The sequence below is a fragment of the Argiope bruennichi genome, chromosome X1 (assembly GCF_947563725.1).
Source record: "Argiope bruennichi chromosome X1, qqArgBrue1.1, whole genome shotgun sequence".
NCBI lineage: Eukaryota > Metazoa > Arthropoda > Arachnida > Araneae > Araneidae > Argiope > Argiope bruennichi.
In genome coordinates, this window is record NC_079162.1 from 24,997,181 (window position 1) to 25,018,231 (window position 21,051).

Sequence of the window (21,051 nt, forward strand, 5' to 3'; positions counted from 1 at the left end):
TTTAATTTTTTAATTGCATTTTTTCTGAAATTGGAATTTTGATTAAATTCATGGAATTCTTTCAAATATCAGCAAATGTGAAATGAAGTATTATGCAATGCGATTTTCAACTTAATGATGACTTCCCTTTTCTCAGATCATAGATAAACCAATCCAGCTTTTAACAGAATTTTCCAAAATCTGTTCGCTTCTAGACAGTGAATCACGATATCTCAACTTAGTCCAATATTTATATTTAATAAGCAGAGTATCAGGGATTATTCAGTTTTTTTTTCTGATGAAAGACTTATAGGAGACATGAAATAATTGACCTCCATCCCACACAGATGGAGGTGAGTCAGGGTCGTTTACTATTTCACATTATTTTTAGCTAAACAAAGAGAAACCTGCCCATTAAACTTTATTAAAATTGCTCCAACAGTTCTAAACGAACATCTCTCCATGCCTTAGGAGTGGTTATCATTCTGAGGGTTTTATTTGATTCATCGTCACCCAATTTTTTTACTGGTTGAAACCTTTGAATGAATATGTTATACGTATTTAAATGACTCTTCCTCCCCTAATCCAGAAGCCGTTTAACGAAACCCTTAGAATGGCAACCACCCTCAAACATGAAAGGACATTTATTCATAGCTGTTGTAGCAATTTTGATGACAATTAACAAGAATATTTATCACTGTTTTAGTAAAAATGATGGTACGGTAAACTAGCTATTTTTTAATTATATAATTTTGTTTTAGAGAATTATTAAGTTAAGAAGAATTTATTGATACTTTAATGTCATAAATTGTCCCTAAATGATATTGTTAATAATAAAAGTAATAGGATGCAAGGATTCATTTTAGAAGTCAAGAAACCGATATTGCTTATTGATTTGTTTTAATTCCTAAGTATTTAATCTTTGATTTTTTTTTTTGTTGTTATCATAAGACTTGTGTGACAATCGTTATCTAACAGAAATGTGAAAACGGTGCAAGAATGATATATTTCTTATCGGTGAAGGTCAATCTTCCGCTTTCAAGATACATCTGTTAAAGCACAGTATTTGCAAGTAATCAGAATAAATCCTTGTCTTACCTTTATATAGCATTCTTCGTATATTTTTGTTCATTTTTCGATGCAGTGACCTTGTTTGCGATGACGTTGTCATGCACAAACTCCGATCATCGCATCTCATTATGAACTTCTCAGACTCTGAAAGTGTTGAGTCTGTTTTCACGTTCTGTCCTTCTACAATAATGCTGTAGTTAATATATACAAAAAATTCTTTATTATACTATAAATCTTCTTACCAGTGTAAAGGACAAATATGAAATGATGATTGATTTAACGCCTTTAGACTTTGGGTAATATATGTAAATTTATGATAGTTGTTTACAATAAAGAACTCGGTGAACATTTTGAGTTTTTAGATTTATTATCTTGCACAAATATATCACGTCATTTTATATTTCTAAATACTTAACTAAAATCTTTCTAAAAGTAACTGAATGTAGGATTGCAACGAGAATCATCTACCATTTTATGTATCTCGAGTTTGCTGTTGAAATTTGATTTGAGTGTATAAATTGAGTGCCGACGAAAATTTAACCATCTACAATCGTTTTCATAACAGATTACTTAAAAAAATAATTTACTTAGTGGGAAAATGCACAATTAGAACTTTTTGTGTAATATTCTGTGTAAACAGTGATTTCTCCTAATATCTATTTTGATTTCCTATTTTGTAATTGTATCAGTTATTAAAATAAGAAATGCTTCCGATTTTTTTTCCATATAACTCTCTATATTTTAAATTATTTTTCTTCAATAAAAACTATGAAAGGAAAAATATCGCTATTAATTCTTCCACAAAAGTATTTTTTGTTTAAGTTTAGAAAAGATATAAGAGAAAAAGAAATTAGCTGCACTTATAGGTTAGAGCTAGAAAAATCTCGTAATAAATAAGGAACGTAATGATATTTTAAACCAATAGCATTGAAATAATACATACATCGTGGCTTCAAAATATGTCATTTCGTTTCTAAGACGTCATATGCTAACTTTTGTTTATATTCTTTCTCAACCCTAAATACCTACTGAACATGCGAATTCTTTCTGTCTTCTGTATCGTTGTTATCACTTCTTTTGCTTCTTGGTAGCAAAATTTCTATACCAAATAGATACGAAACTCTCACGTTAATATTGTGTAATTAAAATCAGATTATTTAATTCCATCGTCACATTGTGGAAACTACACGGAGGTTGTTTTAGGACGGACCTCATATTCTTGAGAAGGGATCAATTGCTGAGGACCGCATAAGAAATGGCAACGTTTTTTAAGTTTTCACGACAAACATTAAAATTTCATTAGTAAAGAATTCTAAAGAAATAAATATAATTAATATATTAAAGTCTACATTCTAATTTTGCAAGACCAATCATTGTTTCATGTCTAATATTATTGACAGTAAATATAAAATGGAAATTCTTTACCTAAATTTCATGCGAAATTCAAATTTTATTTAAAAGAATAGTTCCGAATATTTATCTTAAATATAGACGTACAATTCACCTGTGGCAGAAATTTTCTGATAAAGTTATCATAAAATAGTCTCAAATTTTATATCTGCTGTGTATCTTCATTGCAGCTGTTCATTCACATAAAGACGATTACGAATGCTCTTTCAGCTGAAATTTATGACTATTTTAAGGAAAAGAGTTCAGATTGGGGCATAAGACATTCTTAGTCATCAGAATATATCTCAAATATGTATGCTTTGTTGACTGGATATTCAAACTTTTGTCTGTTTATAAGATTGGAGGTTTGCCAAACACAAAATATGAATGTTATATGAGTTCTTGGAGGTTCTCAGACGATACCTTGAAACTGTTTAAAGATATATCTGGTTTCAAGATAGTAAATCAATGGCGATTATATCGATATATTAAAGCATTTTATATTTCGAACGTAACATTCAAATTTACACAAGGGATATATTGAAACGTGATACCAGGTTCCATACCAGAATCGAAATATTTGAGAGTGACGGATTCAATGTTCATTAAGGAGGCATTTCGGTCTCGAGCGAAATCCGCTGTCTTCCACATTCAAATAGCAAGAATGGATCTTGACAGAAAATAAAACTCTTTAAGTGTCGAACTCAAATGGGACTCAAAAGTACTATATATACATGCTAATCTAAAGAAAGATATGGAACAAAACTTTTTTACTCTATCTTAATCCGCACAAAGAATTTTAAATTAAATGGTGATAATAATAAAAAATTACCTTTATGCTAAAATTATACAAGGTTTTTTTAATTTTTAATTGCATCAATTTGCTTTTGAATACACGTTGGCAGGAAAAAATGTTTTGAAAAAATCGCCAGCTTCATTTTGAATTTCAGCATTAAAGTAAAAATGTTTCTTGAAATATCGGGATATTTTTTTTCTGAAAATATACACTGGATCATACAAAATATAACAAGTGGGATAACCAAGTGCTTTTTTATGCTTTTGGAAGATATAGATATTAACAAAGCTTGAAACGATCGATTTATGAGAACAATACGTATTGAATCAGTTTATCTGTTTACTATATTTCAGTAGGCTAGAGTTCAGAGATTAATTTGAATACTTGGACGGAGAGACAGCTGGATCAGTGCCATTCTGAGGGAAAATCGGCAAATGCCTGATTGTGGGGAACTATCCATTATAAATTTCGAAGCAATTGAATTAGATGGAATTATTGTAAATAAGATAGATCTTTTACAGATCTTAGTACTTTTTGAATGTTGTCAGAGCAATCCAGACAGGATGATGTGCTTCAAAAATGGCAATAAGAGATTCTGGACCTATTAGTGATTCTCGATTTTTGAAGTGCATGAAAGGAATCTTAAAAGCGTCCAATTCCCAAATAAGTTTACGAATCCAAAATTGTATTTTCTTCTTTGTTATATATATTCATTTGAAGATGAAGAATCCCATTCATTATTATTAATAAATAAAACAGAATTATGAAAAATGTATAATTTTACATTCTCTTATATCATTCTTTATATGTTTAGATTTTAAAAAAATTATTGAATATACTGAAAAATATTAATAGTTGGTATGGTATTAAAAAAAAGAATATCTGATAAGAAATTTCTTTACAGTAGGTAAAAACTGATAGCTAGATAACTGTTATAAAAATTTCTTCAGCCTTATACTGTCACTTTCTGACTGGAATTTTTACAAAATGGAAACCATTGTCATATCATTTAAGAAAAGTTTTTTTTGCAGTATTTACATTCAATAGCTTTTCGGTAGAAAGAATCACAAATAAGAAAATTGACTTCTATTGCTCTAATATTTTACTTCATTTTTAAAGATGACACAATATTATAGTCTAATGGTAAAATTTATTCCATTCATAGATTTATTGTTATTACTTTATTATACTATTTTATTTGCTCATATTTTTACTTAATTATACATTTACATTTGTATCCATTCGCACTTTATTGAGCCGAATTTTTAAAAATTTCTATCGACCATTTTATAAATCAAGAATTCCTTCTTTATCCTAATCAGTTTTTATCTTTTCTGCCATATGTAAAAACAATTTCATTCAAATATTAGCCAGTCGAATCTGTTTGCTAAGTCGATTATTTACTTCTCAATTTTTGCATTGTAATTGTTTTTAAAATAATACATTAGTTAACATTATTTATACTAATTGTTAGTTTAAAATAATATTTATTGGTTTTACTTATTCATTGTTTCAATCTGGCTATATTTTTCTCCAAATAACATCCTTCGAAGGCGGACATTATTTTAGATAAACTTGAAAGGTAGGTCAGGCGTACAGAAACACAAAATAATTTTTCCAATAAAAATTGAGGACATCAATGCTAACCGCTACAGGGACTTTTTAAAATCAGTATCAGTGTAGTTATAAAAATCTTTGTCAATTGCCTGGTTTCATAGAAGTTGATACTTTGAAGACACGTAGAAAATTTGAGAAATATGAGGAAATATTTTGCATTTATGTTCTTTTTTAATTGTGTTGACCTTTCTCACCCCAAGTACAGTTTTCTTTTATATTCTGAATATAACATTACAATAAAAAAGATGTTGCCATTTGAAATTTTGTCACTGTAACTTATTTGTGAGAACCGAAAAACTAATTTAAGAAAACACATTATTCTTAAGCGCACAAATTCGATTATTTTCTTCCAGATTTGGACAGGGCATTTACCTCATCTGTATGGTTTATCTATGAATATCGCATAATTATTACGGAAAAAATTCATCTGTAAACATTTAATAACCGATTCTAAGTATGAACATCGATTAATCTTTTTAGGATCATTATCTGATTAAAATTTTACAGATATCAAACAAAATGTTTTAGAATAATCCTGATCATTTTGTAGCTTAACAAATATTTTTGCTTTAAAAGTGCATATTGCCCAGCATACATTTCGTATTAATTTTACCGATATTAGTTGCGTAACAAGTGTAAACAATGGACGTTCTTTAAAGTGTAAATGATGGACGTATCAAGTATAAACAATGGACGTAGCACTTCTTTTTCTTCTTTCGTCATATTTAGCTTCAAAATCTTAAACAAACGCACTAATGTTTTGTGTGCTTCATATTTTCTCCACCCCCATGACTGGCACTCGAAAAATCAATACTGCCTTTGTCCTCAGTATCGCTACGGCGCTGAGTGTTATTTTTAGGGTTATTTTGAATAGTTATTGTTTAGAACAACAAACACTACCGATGGACAATTCGAATAAGTTATTTCCTTCTTTTTTTTTTTTTTTTTTTTTTGCAATTCATTAAGTCCGCCGTTTATTAAATCTTGTTGAGAAAAAATGAATTGAAGTGGCTTGTTAAAAGGAGCAAGACAAGAACACTTATAATATTCAATGCATCTTAAAAGCTTTTTGTGCTGTTTCGTAATTATTTCATTTCATCTTTCAACTTTTGCTGATTGCAGTGGCAACATCTACGGAGTCAAATTTATTACAAAGGAATTAACAGTCGAAAATATTTGTTCATTTCAAGAAGAAAATTTCAAAAAGAATATATATAAAATTAAAAAAAATAAAAATAAAAGAAAAGTTCATCTGTTTTCACCGACTTTAATTTATTTCAACTACACAACTGCACTTTAACCATTAAAAGAAATTTTATGATTCCTATAACTACATAAATTTATGGAAGATAGTTCAAAACGATGTTTTCCTACAGTTTCGAAACTTTTTAATCCAATCATCGTAACCAGTACACCTGTGTCAACGAGATATTTTAAAGACTGCTTACCCAATAAAATTGAGCCAATTTTTCTTTTGTTTAATTTCCTTAACTGACTTTTGAATTGTGAAATCTATCAGTATAGGTGGCTATGACAGTATTTAAGCTTCAAGATCAGTCTCACGCTTAATGTGAAAATATTTCATTTTGAAGTTTTTTTAAACGATCCAACATTTTTTTTTTCTTAATGACAGATAATTTTTAAATGTTTTTGGCTTATTGACTTAACTGATAATAATCAGCACACGCACGTATCTTCATTAACTTAATTTTGTCACTGAGAAATTTTATAGGTTGTTTGCTCAGTAAAGGTGTTATATAAGTTTCTTTCCTTTACCACCCTCTTTCATATTTTACAATATATCAATACCAAGATTAAAAAGTTCTCGTTTAAACTTCAAAAACATCTTAACCTTCCTGTGAAATATTTAATTTGAAATTTTTTGGGGAATATTTAATGTCTACATTTTTTAATGCCAAATGTTCAATGTTTTGATTTAAATGTTAATTTTCAGAATATGGACGCAAACTTGCATTCAGGAAAATATTTTGATTTCCTTAATTTTATATGTCAATTGTTTTTTTTTTTTTTTTTTTTTTTTTTTTGCGATTTCTTTTAAAGTTCGATTTATTGACTTATCCGGATTATTGAGTGAAAGATAAGATTTCGGTTATTGTAATTATTTCAATGCACTAATTTAAATAGTTAATTTTAACTCGTTAAATATTTCTGTCTGAAATAGCTGACTTTTATATAACCGTAATGTTAATTGACCTACTGAAGAAATATTTACTATTTTGAAGATTTTCTTGTTTCTTCCTTGAATGTATGCGTATAAAATAATTCAGCAGAATTTCGAACTTTAATTTGGAACACTTTACATGCTAGATGAAGTGAGAGCGAATCAACTAATGTCTCCATTTTTTGCTTTGGAATATCTTTTGTAATTATATAACAAAGTTTTATGAATACTGATTAATGAATTAAAGATTATTTACTTTATGTACAATATCCAGTTAAAGAGGAAGTGCTGATTTCTGCCATACTGCTGTTGATGTTTCTTTACACTCATTGATTAATTAAAATTTTTAGACCTGATTTTTTTTATTAATGCTTATAAATAATCCAATGAATTTTTAAATGTTGACTTAATTTTTTTATGTACAGCATCCACCAATTTCTATTCTAGAAGATTTTTTCTTTTCTAACTTTATTTTAATAGCCTGTTTTTATTCGTGAACAATTCAGTCGTGTATTATAGGTATAGCTTTCTCTGTCGATTGTCTTAAAGAAGATCACTTTGGATTTTATAATGATATTTTTACTTAATATCTCTGAACAAAAAGTTCATAATTTTAAGAAAAAATGTTTCTGAAAATTTTAATACATTATATATCATTCTTTTTGCTTTCTTTATAGGAATCACGTCTGGGGCTCTTTTGCAACTTAGAGAAGATTTTCACTTAACATCATTCGAGCAAGAAATGGTTGTTAGTTCAGTTCTCATAGGAGCCTTTTTTGCTTCATTTGTTGGAGGTAAATGGTTTAAAGAACATTTATTAAACATCTCTTACTTCTGTATCCTTTCATTTTATAGATATGGATCAACAATGCAGTAACCTGATATTATAAGTGAACACCATAACGCAAAAATTCAAAAAGCAAATTAGATTACATTTGTCTACTAGTGTCATCATCAGAATTGTACATCTGGATCAAATTTCGTTCTAATTCTCTTTGCAGGTTAAGTATCTCTCAATCTATACAATTGAGTGTTTGTGAAAGCCATAAGTTAAATAAAATTAGGTAATTGGTCTTGTCTCCAAAATTGTAGATAAGAGTCGAATTTTGGATCCACTCGGACCAAAGGAATATATTCTTCATACTAAGAAGCATGAAACATGCGTTGAAAATTAAGGAGGGAATATTTGTTTTGTTGTTATCTATTGTATCTTAAAATGAATTCTTGAAAGGGGTGTAAAATTCTTAAAAGACACTGTTTTGGATAATATGTTGGAAATTCCTTCTGAATCATTCAATTAGTTATAAATTATAAAACTAAAAGATTTACTAAACAATGAAAAATTCATACGTGTCCTTTAAATGCTAACCAAATACAAATGCATGATTTTAACAGTAAAAAAAAAAAAAAAAAAAAAAACCTACTCTCCAATTTGTAAAATGCACGACATGATAAAATGTAAGATTTCGGTTGCGATGAAATCTTTGAATTTAATTGTGTAAACATTACTGCAGCTGGATAGTATATATAGCTATATGATATATCATTCTACGTGTTTGCCTGAAAGAAGACTTTCAGATTTCACTATTATTTCAAAGTCTATAAAAAACAGTTTGACAGAAAATGTAGGATTATCCGAATTGCCTCTTGCGTGACTTTATTGCCATAGTAAATTCTTGCTGCAGTCTAATAAAAAATTCGAAAAAGAAAAAAATGATTGATAAACATGAAACAAACCTGGTGATTTTGACAGAAGAGATAGTTAAGAGTGACTAGTAGAGTCTCGACACCTTTTTATATTTATTTTATAGGACATTTATTTTTTCTGTCAGTCTATTATTTCTGTCTCGGAAAAAATAGAAAGTTTCCAACGCTTGTGTTTCCATATACTTCCACAATTTAACATATTTTGTTATTTCATCATATGGTTTCAGTAACTGAATTGGGGAGATTCATACACTTTACTTTTTCTACTTATTGAATATTTCCCCATTTTATTTCTTACACACCTAGTTTTGAAGGCAGGTTGATACCTAATTTCGCTGTCTCGGTACAGGTCGACACTGATACTAGATTGTACCTGATATTTTTGTACCAAATAAAGTCGGTTACCGTTTTTTTTTTTCGTTGGGTATCGGTTGTCGCACATGCGCAGAGATTAGTATTCAATATCAAGGGCAGATTGAAACTGATATTCGGTTGTACATCTTGCTTTTACCTGAAAATTTTATATTTGATATACCCGGAAACCAACCCCTTTGCTGTCCCTAGGTTATCTGTTTATAGATATTATATTTAAACTCTTATCTCTAATCAAATTGCTCGTTAATTAAAACTTGGAGTGTTAATTTTAATTTTAAGCTTTGTTTGTTTTTTAAAATATTGTTTAAAAGTAAGGACTTTTATAACACTTAAAAGACTGGTGGCAAGAATTCAATCTAATTTTTTTTATTTTTAAATATTTCGACATACATTTAATAAGAAAAAATATTTAATTTTAATTTTAAAAATATAAATATATTCGTTTTAAGCGCATTTCCTAAATCGTTATAATCTGAAAATTTTATTCATATTCAAAGATTAATTTTTATTTGCGTTATATTAATTTACTAATAATAATTCTGTTATTTAAATTATCTATTTATTTCGAATAAATGAATTATTTGAAGCAAAATACATTTATTTATTTACATCTATTCACCGAAAATTTGAGTCTTGTATACTGAATAAATCTAGCAAAACAAGATAAATAAATGTTCTAGAAATGCTTTTATTCCAGATAATGGTAAGACACTATAAAACTATATTATATATATATAAGCAGTTAGAAAACATAAGACATGTTTATAGTGTCACCGAGATAGAACAACGGATTCAAGAATAATCCTGATATTTTATATCACGTTAATGCAAATACAGGTATTAACTATTAAGAAATTGCATCAACATGACGCAAGCTCTTAATTGCTAAAACTTCGTGTTTCATTTGAATCAACTGGATTAATAAAATGTTATGAAAATATTTTTCATTAATAAATTTTGTTATTTCTTTACATCATCTTCTGAAAATCGAAATTTTAGTAAAATAATCGTGTCATGTTTATAAATTATAATTTTAATCATATATCAGAAATCTCGATGTTTTGGCATATTTTTAAACAGTTATCAGTTTTCAAAAAACGGAAAAACATGCCATTATTTTGAATGTACATGGTAGCATAGTTTTCAACTAACGGAGAAACCAATTTTATGATTTAGTGCTTATAAACGGTGACGCGCAACTTTCACATTGCGGCCTAATTAAGTATTAAGCCCAATCAGTGAAAATGATTACAAAATGAGGAGTATATGCTGAAGTTTTACATAACGCATTTAATATTCCTCGCATTATGGGTTCCACTAATTGCAGATAAAGACGGTGCGCGTTTGCCCTCATGAAAGGTAAATGAAATTAAATCATTTACCTTATGGTCATAAATAAATATGAATTAATTTATTATAGTCATAAATAAATTTTAATTAATTTATTATGGTTCATAAATAAATTCCAATAAATTTAAATGATCATTTGAAATAAATTTTAAAGCGCTTTAGGCTGTGTTCTTGTCACTTTGAAGCAATCCCACAGAGAAAGATACACATCTCTCGATACCTACATATTGTGCATTTTCTTAAGGAGAGGCTATTTTTTTTTTCGTTTTGTTCCTTGAACATGTACTTTTTATTAACATGAAACCTGAAATACATCAATGTGATGCCATCATTAATTTTGATACTGACTGAATACATAGGATAAATTTTATTAATATGCTTCATCAACTGAATTTTTAGTAACTTTTTGAAACTGAAAACTGAACTTTGTAAACACCTTGTATTTTTTAACAATGAAATTGGTGCAGTTTTTATGATTTCACTTTATTGAATGTTTTTTTCTGTTCCATTATTCTCACATATTTTCCTTTAATACATAAATAATCTTTAAAGTATTACTTAATAGCCGCCTTTGGAGACCAGCCGATTCTCCGGAATTATTGGTTACGTAAAATTTCAATTGAATCTTTTGCGGTTAACTTAGTCTTAATTGTTTCCTCTGCAAAATATTTTTAAATTTCAAAGTCATATAACTCGTACTATTTTAGAAACTTTATACAGTTATGCTTATGGTTTGATGCACCTCCCAAATTTTCTACCATTTTATTTAAAATTTGAATTTTAGTCTTGAAAGGGAAGTGCTTAAACTTTAGATAATCTAGTAATGTACTTGCTGAATCGAAGTACATTTGTAAAAAATATAAAGACAGACAGATGAATCATTCAGCATTGACATTGTGGGTAAAATAAAGAATGTTTTTTATGATTTACTAATTTATTTAAATTATTAATTTAAAGCAAAAAGTCAAACTAATGTGAGATATTATAAAATTGTTTATAAATGAGCAATTTTTTAAAAATTCATCATTGCTTTTTTATGAAGTTAAATATTACCTGTAACTGCCACAGTGTTTACAAATTTTATTAAAATCATTCTTTAAACAGAAACGTATTCAAAATGAAAAATAAAGTCGAATTTTCATAACTTGAATGCCAACAGTAGAAGAGAAAACTCAGGTAAAATATTAGTAGCAACGGTGAAAAAGATTTGGATATCATTCATAATAATGAAATTACTGTACTAAAATATCTATAAAATAAAATCTAAACCGAAGAAATTGCAGCAACTAAATTGGTATCATTGGAAAGATAAATTTTGAATTTTAAAACAATGTTAATCAAAATGATTGCAAATAAAGATGAAAGATTATAGCAAAAATATAGAATAAGATGCTAAATGGAATTAGATAATGTACGAGTTGACTTTATTGAGATTAGTATAAATTAACTGAAAGCTGTCTAAAATATTTACATGATCTTTTTGAGACTGATGTATGTTCATTATGTTATTACTTTCCTTAGCTCCACTAAACAGCATTTCCATAATCAGTATTTTCAACGAAATTTATTTCATATACAACTGGATTAAATTTTCATCAACGCTTGTCATAAGACAAGTAAAAATTTGAGACACGTGCTTTTTCATGGTTATTTTTTACTCCTTCCGATGCTGAAATTATGTGGTATGTACATGCAGTATACGATGCTAGCATTGTTTGTGTGTTACAATAGCCGAAGAAAAAGGAAAGAAAAATTTATATATATATATTATATATATATATATATATATATATATATATATATATATATATATATATATATATATATATATATATATATATATATATATATATATATATATATATTATTTCAGCCTAACAAAGGCATGATGGAAAAACCATGTAGTCAGCATTGTTCAATCAAAATTTAAGTGGTAAAATTGTTAGTGTTAAAATTAAGTGCTAAAGTGAGTAAATATGCATCATCTATATTTTACAGAAATTGATAAAGACTAATTTATTTTCAATGCCTTATATTTAAAAAACAGCAGTTACAGAAAAACATATCCATCATATTAAAAATAATTTTACTTCTTTGAATAGCTTTTACTTTTAAAAAAGCATTAAAAATTAACTATCTGAAGCAAAACTTATACAAATTTTTTATATTGTTTACAATTAACATTTTCATAATGGTATGACAATTTTGATTCTAATTCTACAAAAGATTGAAAATTTTATGAAAAATAATACATTTTACATATTTTTAAGGATTTAACTTTTTCCAATACAGCTCTATGCCACTTTCTCTTTCCTTCTGCAATGTTTTCCATTCGTTTGCAACATTTTTTAGTTCCTCCAACTAAATAACAGTCCGTGTAACCTAATGGATAAGGCGCCTGACTTCGAATCAGAAGATTGCAGGTTCGAGTCCTGCCTCGGACGTGGCATGCGTTTTAAATAACATTCTGAAAAAATATAAGAAATCTTATTTTCCAAATTATTAGCAGAAAAAAGGGCCGAATAAGAGAAGAGGTGAAAAATAATAATAATCTTATGAAAAAATAATACATTTTACATATTTTTAATATTTTTAAGGATTTAACTTTTTCCAATACAGCTCTATGCCACTTTCTCTTTCCTTCTGCAGTGTTTTCCATTTGTTTGCAACATTTTTTAGTTCCTCCAACTAAATAACAGCCCGTGTAACCTAATGGATAAGGCGTCTGACTTCGAATCAGAAGATTGCAGGTTAGAGTCCTGTCATGGACGTGGCATGCGTTTTAAATTACACTCTGAAAAAATATAAGAAATCCCATTTTCCTGTATTTTTTTACAAATTATTAGCAGAAAAAAAGGCTGAATAAGAGAAAAGATGAAACGAATAAGGCGTCTGACTGGCGTACGAAAGACTGAAAGTTCGAATTATGCCGCGAAAGACGAATTTCCACATACTTCTCGAAAGATATCGTTAGATCACAAAACCTGCTTTTAATCGCATTGTTGTTTGAACAGTTCATACACTAGGTTCTCATCTGATGTTTATTCTGTAATTAATAAAGTGGTTTGTCACGATTTAGGCGTTTTCAAATTTACATAACTTCTCAGATCCTTTGAAAAGTGGAATAATTCTGTATTTACTAATCGCTTTTTTTTAACTAGTTCTTTCACTATTAATGTGTATCTTTGAAAGAGAATAATTTCGAATCTGGAACCTGTATGTAGCCAGGCTTTGCGAGTTGATGATGGGGAAGAAAGCGGAAGGTGGTTTATTTGTTTCATTATTCTCAGCTTTGATTAGCTGTCCAGAAATGAGGATCATGCTGCTTTCAATTAAGATTAATATAAAAAATGAGAGGGATAAAATTAATTTAAAGTGGTAATGAAAATTTATCTTAGTAATTGATATTCTTAGTAATTAGTAATTGATATATCTTAGTAATTGACATTTCTCTGTCTTTTAATTTTAGGGTTTGAGGAGTACGAGCAGATCTATTTAACGAATTCCTTTTGAATTTCAAAAAGTACTTTGAAGAAATCAGTTACTAGCTTTTTAATAAAACTTTTGATAGGGAGATAATTTATGGCTCTGTATATATCTGAATTGAATGTATATTAGGTAGTATTTACTGCGTGTCTTATTACCATATTTTGTAGTACTACGAGAATTTTTAAGTTTGTTTATGCAGCCGGTCTCCCTACTGGCCAAGAATAAGTCAATATTGGACGCACATAGACAATATAAATAAATAAGTTTGTTCCCTATTTCTTTTTGAATTTCGGCATATAATGGAGTAGAGTTTCCAATTTAATGCACTGAATTCATCTCTAGTATACAGGAAGTGGAGTTTTCAGGTAAATTTTTGATCTAATATTACGTTTAAATATTTGAATTCCTGAGACCATGGGTAATTTCGACATTAATTTTTATCTGAGAGATTAGGGAGAATGCTTAAAATCTTTATGAAACATAACTGCTTCTGTCTTTTATTGCTATTTTCCATTTAATGAACAAATCTTCAAGCGCTTTTAGGTGTCTATGAAGTAAGATTTGATAGCTTCAAAGTAATTATCGCCTATTTTTATTCTGGGGTAGCGAAGAGTGGAAGGAAATCTTCTGGCATCTTAAGAATGAAGCTTCACCAAAATTCAATACGTCGTATTTTCTCAAACGAGTATTTGGTGCCAAATTTTGTCGCCAAATAGATGAAAATATCGCGAAGTCAGAATTGTCTCATTAGTTATGAAGCGAAGGTTATTTTTCGTCATTTGAAGTAATTCAAAATCACTAAAGCGTTTTGAAAATGACCTTAAAAAATCGGCGTTTATCAAGTAGATCAAATTAGTCAAAGCCACAAGTTGTTAAAGAATAATGAAAGATCTGAGTTAATATTTAACAAATTAGTACACTTTATTAATTATCCTGTGGTATTAAAGTGCGCTCCTGTAAAGGTGTAAAACACGAAAACGATACTTGCTTTTACTGTTATATGTATTCTCTAGAAACTAGAAAAAAATGTATGAATTTTTATTTTAAATTTGTATGATGTTATTTTTTATGATTAATTCCAGTATGTGTTAATGTTTAAATGAAGGGAAGGAATAACAATATTCTCTTTATAGGAAACATCGTGGATTCTTGGGGAAGAAAAACTGGAATTAGTGTCTCGTGCTTACTATTTATCATCGGAGCCATTATTTTATTCTTCAGTATCAGTATCGCCATGCTCATCATTGGTCGCTTTATTATAGGCGCTGCCGTTTCGCTCTCCGTTACCGCGGAATGCACTTACATATCAGAAATTTCCCCTCCAGTAAGTATCTAGATGTCTTCGTATAGAGTTCAGAATCGTATTTGAACATTATCCGGCAAGTTGAATAATTTACCAAATGGTTTTCTTTTTAAATTGCATGAATATTGTAAGATTTCCAAGAATTTCAATATTCACTTATTCAGTATAGTCACTTAACAAGTAATATAAATCTATCTTAACTTCCCAAATTTACAACAGGAAGTTTCGCATCAAATTAAAAAAAAATCCGCAACGAATAAGCTGATTTTTTTCCCACCTCTGATATGTGCATATAGTCTTATGTTCATACGCTGCGTAAAAAAAGTAGAAGGACAGTGTCTTTTTGCCAATTAATATCTCTTAATTTCTCCAAACTACCAGATATTTATGCAGATTTAGTTTAATGACTCTTGTTTTCATTTTAGGCAAAAATTAAACATCTACCACTAATATTATTAAGAAAATTAGTATATATAATTTCCGATGCGTAAAAAAAGTAGAAGGACACTTGCTAATATATTTAATTTAGTGAGTTTTTCTTTATTTAAATAGTGATTTTGTACTTTGTTTATCCTTTTCTGTCAAAAAAATCTAATTTGTTTAAAAGTTACGTTGTTTCTCCGTTCTCAGAAATGCCTAAAGGAATACCTTTGAACGATTTGCAAAAAGGGCAAATTTCCGCATATCAAAATGATGGTAAAGGTGTCAGAGAGATTGCTCGATTGTTGCAGGTGAGCCCCAATACAGTTTCAAACTTTATCAGAAATCCTTATAAAAATGGAAATAAAAGGAAGACTGGTAGACCGAAGAAGTTAACACTACGTGATGAAAGAAAACTTGCTCGTGTACTGAAGAAGAACAAAGGAATTGTTTCAAAGGCAAGAAATCAAGCAGGACTTAATCATGTGACGAAACAAACAGTTTACAACTATATTAAAGGATCTAAAAAATGCATTTTCAAAAAACGGAAACATCATCCTAAGTGGAAACAAGCTCACATTGATAACCGTTTAGCCTGGGCTAAGGAGCACATGTCCTGGACTACAGAATGGACTTCTGTGATATTTTCCGATGAAAAGAAATTTAACTTAGACGGTCCAGACGGATATCAGCACTACTGGCATTGTGTGGGGACTGAAGGCGAATACTATTCAACACGACAAATGGGAGGAGGGAGTTTAATGGTTTGGTTGGCTGTTGGATACGGAGGAAGGACAAGTCTGGTTTTCTTAAATGGTAGGCAAAAATATACAGAATACATTCAGGTGCTGAATTACGAGCTTCTTCCTTATGCCTCTGACATGGGGGGTGAAGAGTGGAAGTTTCAGCAAGACGGAGTTTCCATTCACACCGCGACTGGAGTCAAAAATTGACTCCTAACAAATAATGTGGATGTTTTACTATGGCCAGCCAAAAGTCCTGACCTTAATATAGCGGAAAACATCTGGGCAATGCTAGTTCATCGAGTTTATGCTGATGGAAGGCAATTTGATTCGCAAACTCAGCTTCGAGAAGCATTGAATGACTCGTGGGACAATTTTTGTCAAACTGAAATTCAAACTCTATACAATTCACTTCCAAACAGAATATTTGAAGTTATAAAGGCCAATGGGAAGACCATTCCTTATTAAAGTCACTATTTTTTCATTCATTATAATGCTGTCCTTCTACTTTTTTTACAAAGTTTCAAAAAAGAGAAACTATTTTTGTTGCCATTAATATTTTATGTTTGAACATCAGAATTCTGATGTTAAAATTGTATTTTTGAAACATTTGTTAAATGTTTCTAAAAAAAATTTTAGTAAAAATAAAATATTTTTCGGTTATTGTTACAAAATCAAGCGTCCTTCTACTTTTTTTACGCAGTGTAGTAGACGCGAAAAAACTCCAGAAGTATTCATTATTGATTTAGAAAAATTCAATTTTTCTCTTCTTGTAAAATTTAGAAAATATAGATGGTATTTCTTACTAAACAAGAAATATTTTCAAATACGGAATAATTGTTTCTAATTTATTTTAATACGATTATTATTTTTAGTTTATAATTATTATCGATAGATTTTTTTTTTTGAGTTTTTGAGAAATTAATTGAAAATTCAATAAATCATCAAACAAAGATATTTCTGATGACAGAGTAGTTAAAGTATTTCTGGACTGAGTACTGTCGAGAAACTTTCGAAATTTGGTGATATTCATTTTCAGATGGACGGGGGAGGGGGAAGAAGAAAAGAAGCAGTTGGTAAAAAAGGATAATTTTACTAGAATTTAATTTAACTCGTATTATTTTTGTAAAAGATTTTTCACCTATTTCCAAGTGTACGAGTTTTAAAGTTTTGTATATTTATGTTCACGCTATTTTAATATTTTAAGAAGTTAATTATCAATCAATCAATTCATTTAATTAAATTTTGTTCACATACAAGTGGCACTCTTAGTAGAAAATTGGAGGAAAAAAATTTATTCTAGGATTCTTAATAATAAATTATAAATTAAAAACTAAAAAGCAGAAATAAATCAAAAAACTATTTAAAAACCCATTTTCTTAATGTACTACTAAAAGTGAATAATTTTTTTTTTTTTTTTTACCTTACAAATCAAATCAAATATATAAATCAAAATAAATTTTAACTTACATGCATTCATTATTTTGGGTTATGCATTAAATTCGAGTGCTTATTAGCATCTATTGCACTCTTGCAATTCATAATTAATGTATATCATGGTTATTATAATTAAATCATATACGAAGTTGGTTGAATTGTATTTATACTAGTGGCATCTCATTTTTTGGGGGTTCTCCATGCTCTGGTATGCATAGTGTTACGAATCTGTAATATCAATTCCCCGTCTGTATTCCCAATTTTGTCACTGAAAAGTAAGATACACAAGGGTTTTTAATAGACGATGAATGAATATTACTTCAATGATTCCCGACTCTTAAGACAAGCTTGGCAACCAATTAACTACAAAAATGAAGATTTTCGAAAATGCAGGAATTATGATTATATCTTTACCAATAAAAAAAAATTCTATTTGCCTTCTTTCTTTGACAGAAAATCGATAAATTGATACGAAATGATTTTCCCTTTGGAATGTTAATTGCATTGCGAGCCGGTTACGTCAAGAGTTATTGAGATATTGTTATTTGTTTGTATGTTGTTAATCTCTACAAGTTCACATAATTTCTGTTCTTCTCGTAATTTCAGCTGTGTTTTTGTTATTTGTGTTTCGAGTTATCTTGGAAGAATAAAGTGTTTTTTTATTACCCAACATGTTAGTCTTTTTCTCTGTACACCCACCGGGAGATTTCCATGGCAATATTAATAAGTACCAGCGTTCTTTTATAGTCTATAATTTTACCTCTACAGGACTTTGAATAGGTACATATCAACTCATACCATATGCTTAGTTTTAATTAAAGAAACTGACTCTTCCATTAAAAAGGTTTTTTGTTTAAGCGGAACTGTAAAATTAAACTAAAGATCATATATATTTGTACCACGTTAAATCTATTTTCTTGGTTCAGATATCTCCAATTGCTGTAATGCAGAATGGGTTACTCATTCAGGTGACATTGTCATTGCCAGATCTCGTTGTTCAGCTCAGAATTACGAAGGCTGTTCCAGCAGAACCTATATAAACAGAATAGCACTTGTGAGATGTAGTTTAACAAATTAAATAAAGTACTAAATGTATTAATTATAAAACATATTTAAACATTTTTAAGAGCTAAGATATGAAAGATAGCCCTATTTTAAGATAAAAATTACATTCCACGTTCATATGAACTTTTCAACAAATTACGATAGTAATAAAAACGTAATAAAACTTCTCCTTTGCTCTTTGTTTAGCCTACAAAATGAAAAATTGCTTTATGAGCACTATCATTTTGAACCGATAAAAAAAGTAATAAAAAAGGGTTTTACGAGTTAAAATTGTTTTTCTGAATAAATGGTTTTAAGAAAAATCTAAACAGTAAAATAAAATTTAAGAAATTGCTTTATATTATAGTTAAATATACATAAAGTCTTTGAATCAAATTTTACCTTATCGTGCGAATTAATTTATGCTGCTTGGGGAAAGAAAATTATTTTATTTCAGACAAAGAGTTGTAATAATAATTCCATATTAAAATTCCAAAATTGGCATCCTTCCAGTCTTTTTCTCTCTATATATTCTCCTTTCCCTAATCCAAATTGTTTCCTTTAGGCTTACCTTTTTAATCATATAGTTAAAACATTGTTATGAAGAAAGCTTTTCAAGTAATTACGCATTATTTAACCCTTATGTTCATTTTGTATAGTATACCATACATACAACTTTATAAAAATATACTACCACTATAAATTAATTTTTAACTTAGTTTTATTAAACGATTTTTATTACACGATTTTTTTGTTTATTTGTTGATGTTTTTTAAAGCGTAAAGAAGCTACCTATATACATTTTTTTTTTTTTTGCTTTTCTTCAAAAAAAAAACAAAACAATCTTGCCACGATAAGGGTTAAATATTTTCTATATATATTATTACAAATCATTCAAATGTTCACTATCAGAAAGAAAAAATGAAACATATTTTGGTATAGATTTTATAGAAGAGCTAATATCTTAAGTGAGAATGGAGCAATCTAATAGATATTAACTATTTAGCTTCCTCCATATTTTATCACAACTCAAATGCAGAAAATTTAATGTCGGTGATATAAGAATTTTGGTCTCATATAATTTAAAAGGCTTTTTAAAATTATCTCATCATTGAAGTTAACGTTTCTTCAGCAAATATTTATGTGATTTATTTCTTATATTTCTGGATTGGCGTTTAAGAAAGCAGGGTAAAATGTTTTTCCATTTCAGAATCGTCGCGGCATGATGGTGTCTCTAAATGAAGTTGGTATAACAGCTGGGTTTCTATTGGCATACTTAATCAACTACATTTTCATCTCCATCGATAATGGCTGGTGAGTAAAATTCACAATCTAAATCATTAGTTTAAGGGATTTTTTTTTGTGGCTCAGAGGATATTGTTCAAAAATGCATAGAAAGTAAAATGTTAACACTTAATTGTTAATCAGGACAGTGCCAAAGGGATGGATTATTGCCCTCTGCAAATAGAGAGAAGGGGCGTAAAAATGACCAATGAAGAAAATAGGGTTTAAGAATTAAATTGGTACAAATTACTGTGCTAATAAAAAAGAATTTATGAATAAGCTTTTTGTGGTGAATTAATCATTATGGAAGTTGTCAACTTTTACAATGACCAGCCAGCTTTCCCGATAGCAAGTAGGCCCCTGTGATCTAGCACTTGAGTTCCATGAGCACTCATTGTAGCATTATATATATATTGATTCACGAAACTGTTCGAAGGCCGGGGTAGCCTGGTTGGTAGAGCGTCGGATTCGCGTCCCTTAGGTTGCGAGTTCGAACCCCGCCGGCCGAAGATTCCCCGCGTGCTTGGTGGCTGACGCGTGTTAAATCTGTCGTGGTCACAAAGTCCTCCATGTCGAGAGTAATACCACTGGGGGTACTGGATCAGGGGTGATCGTTCTCTGATTCAGGTCTAAATTACGATCTGTGGTTGAGTGAATGAAATGCGTGAATGAAGTCCACCCCGTAAAAAGGTCTGTGACGTGTGTGTAACTAAGTCGTACTCTTGGCCCTAGATGGCGCTACCATTGAAACAAGAGGCGTTCCCCTTGAGGCTTAAATCGGCTGTCTTCGACAGCGGGATTTTCCATGGCAAGTGCCATTAGAAACAACAACGAAACTGTTTCGTAAATCCTTTTTCATTCTTAC

At 29.2% G+C, this 21,051-nt stretch overlaps 1 protein-coding gene and 1 non-coding gene across 5 annotated transcripts in view; both read left to right on the forward strand.

Moving 5' to 3' along the window:
* The window catches only part of LOC129958813 (solute carrier family 2, facilitated glucose transporter member 10-like), a 66,031-nt gene that overhangs the window by 21,945 nt on the left and 23,035 nt on the right, over positions 1 to 21,051 (forward strand). For all 4 annotated transcript variants that reach the window (XM_056071504.1, XM_056071506.1, XM_056071507.1 and 1 more), the window contains 3 exons: positions 7,712 to 7,828; positions 15,089 to 15,279; positions 20,113 to 20,216. In XM_056071504.1, coding sequence (XP_055927479.1) covers positions 7,712 to 7,828; positions 15,089 to 15,279; positions 20,113 to 20,216 — 412 coding nt within the window. The remainder of the gene's footprint in view (positions 1 to 7,711; positions 7,829 to 15,088; positions 15,280 to 20,112; positions 20,217 to 21,051) is intronic.
* Trnar-ucg (transfer RNA arginine (anticodon UCG)) lies at positions 12,838 to 12,910 on the forward strand. Its single transcript has one exon. It is a non-coding gene; the product is annotated as a tRNA-Arg (tRNA).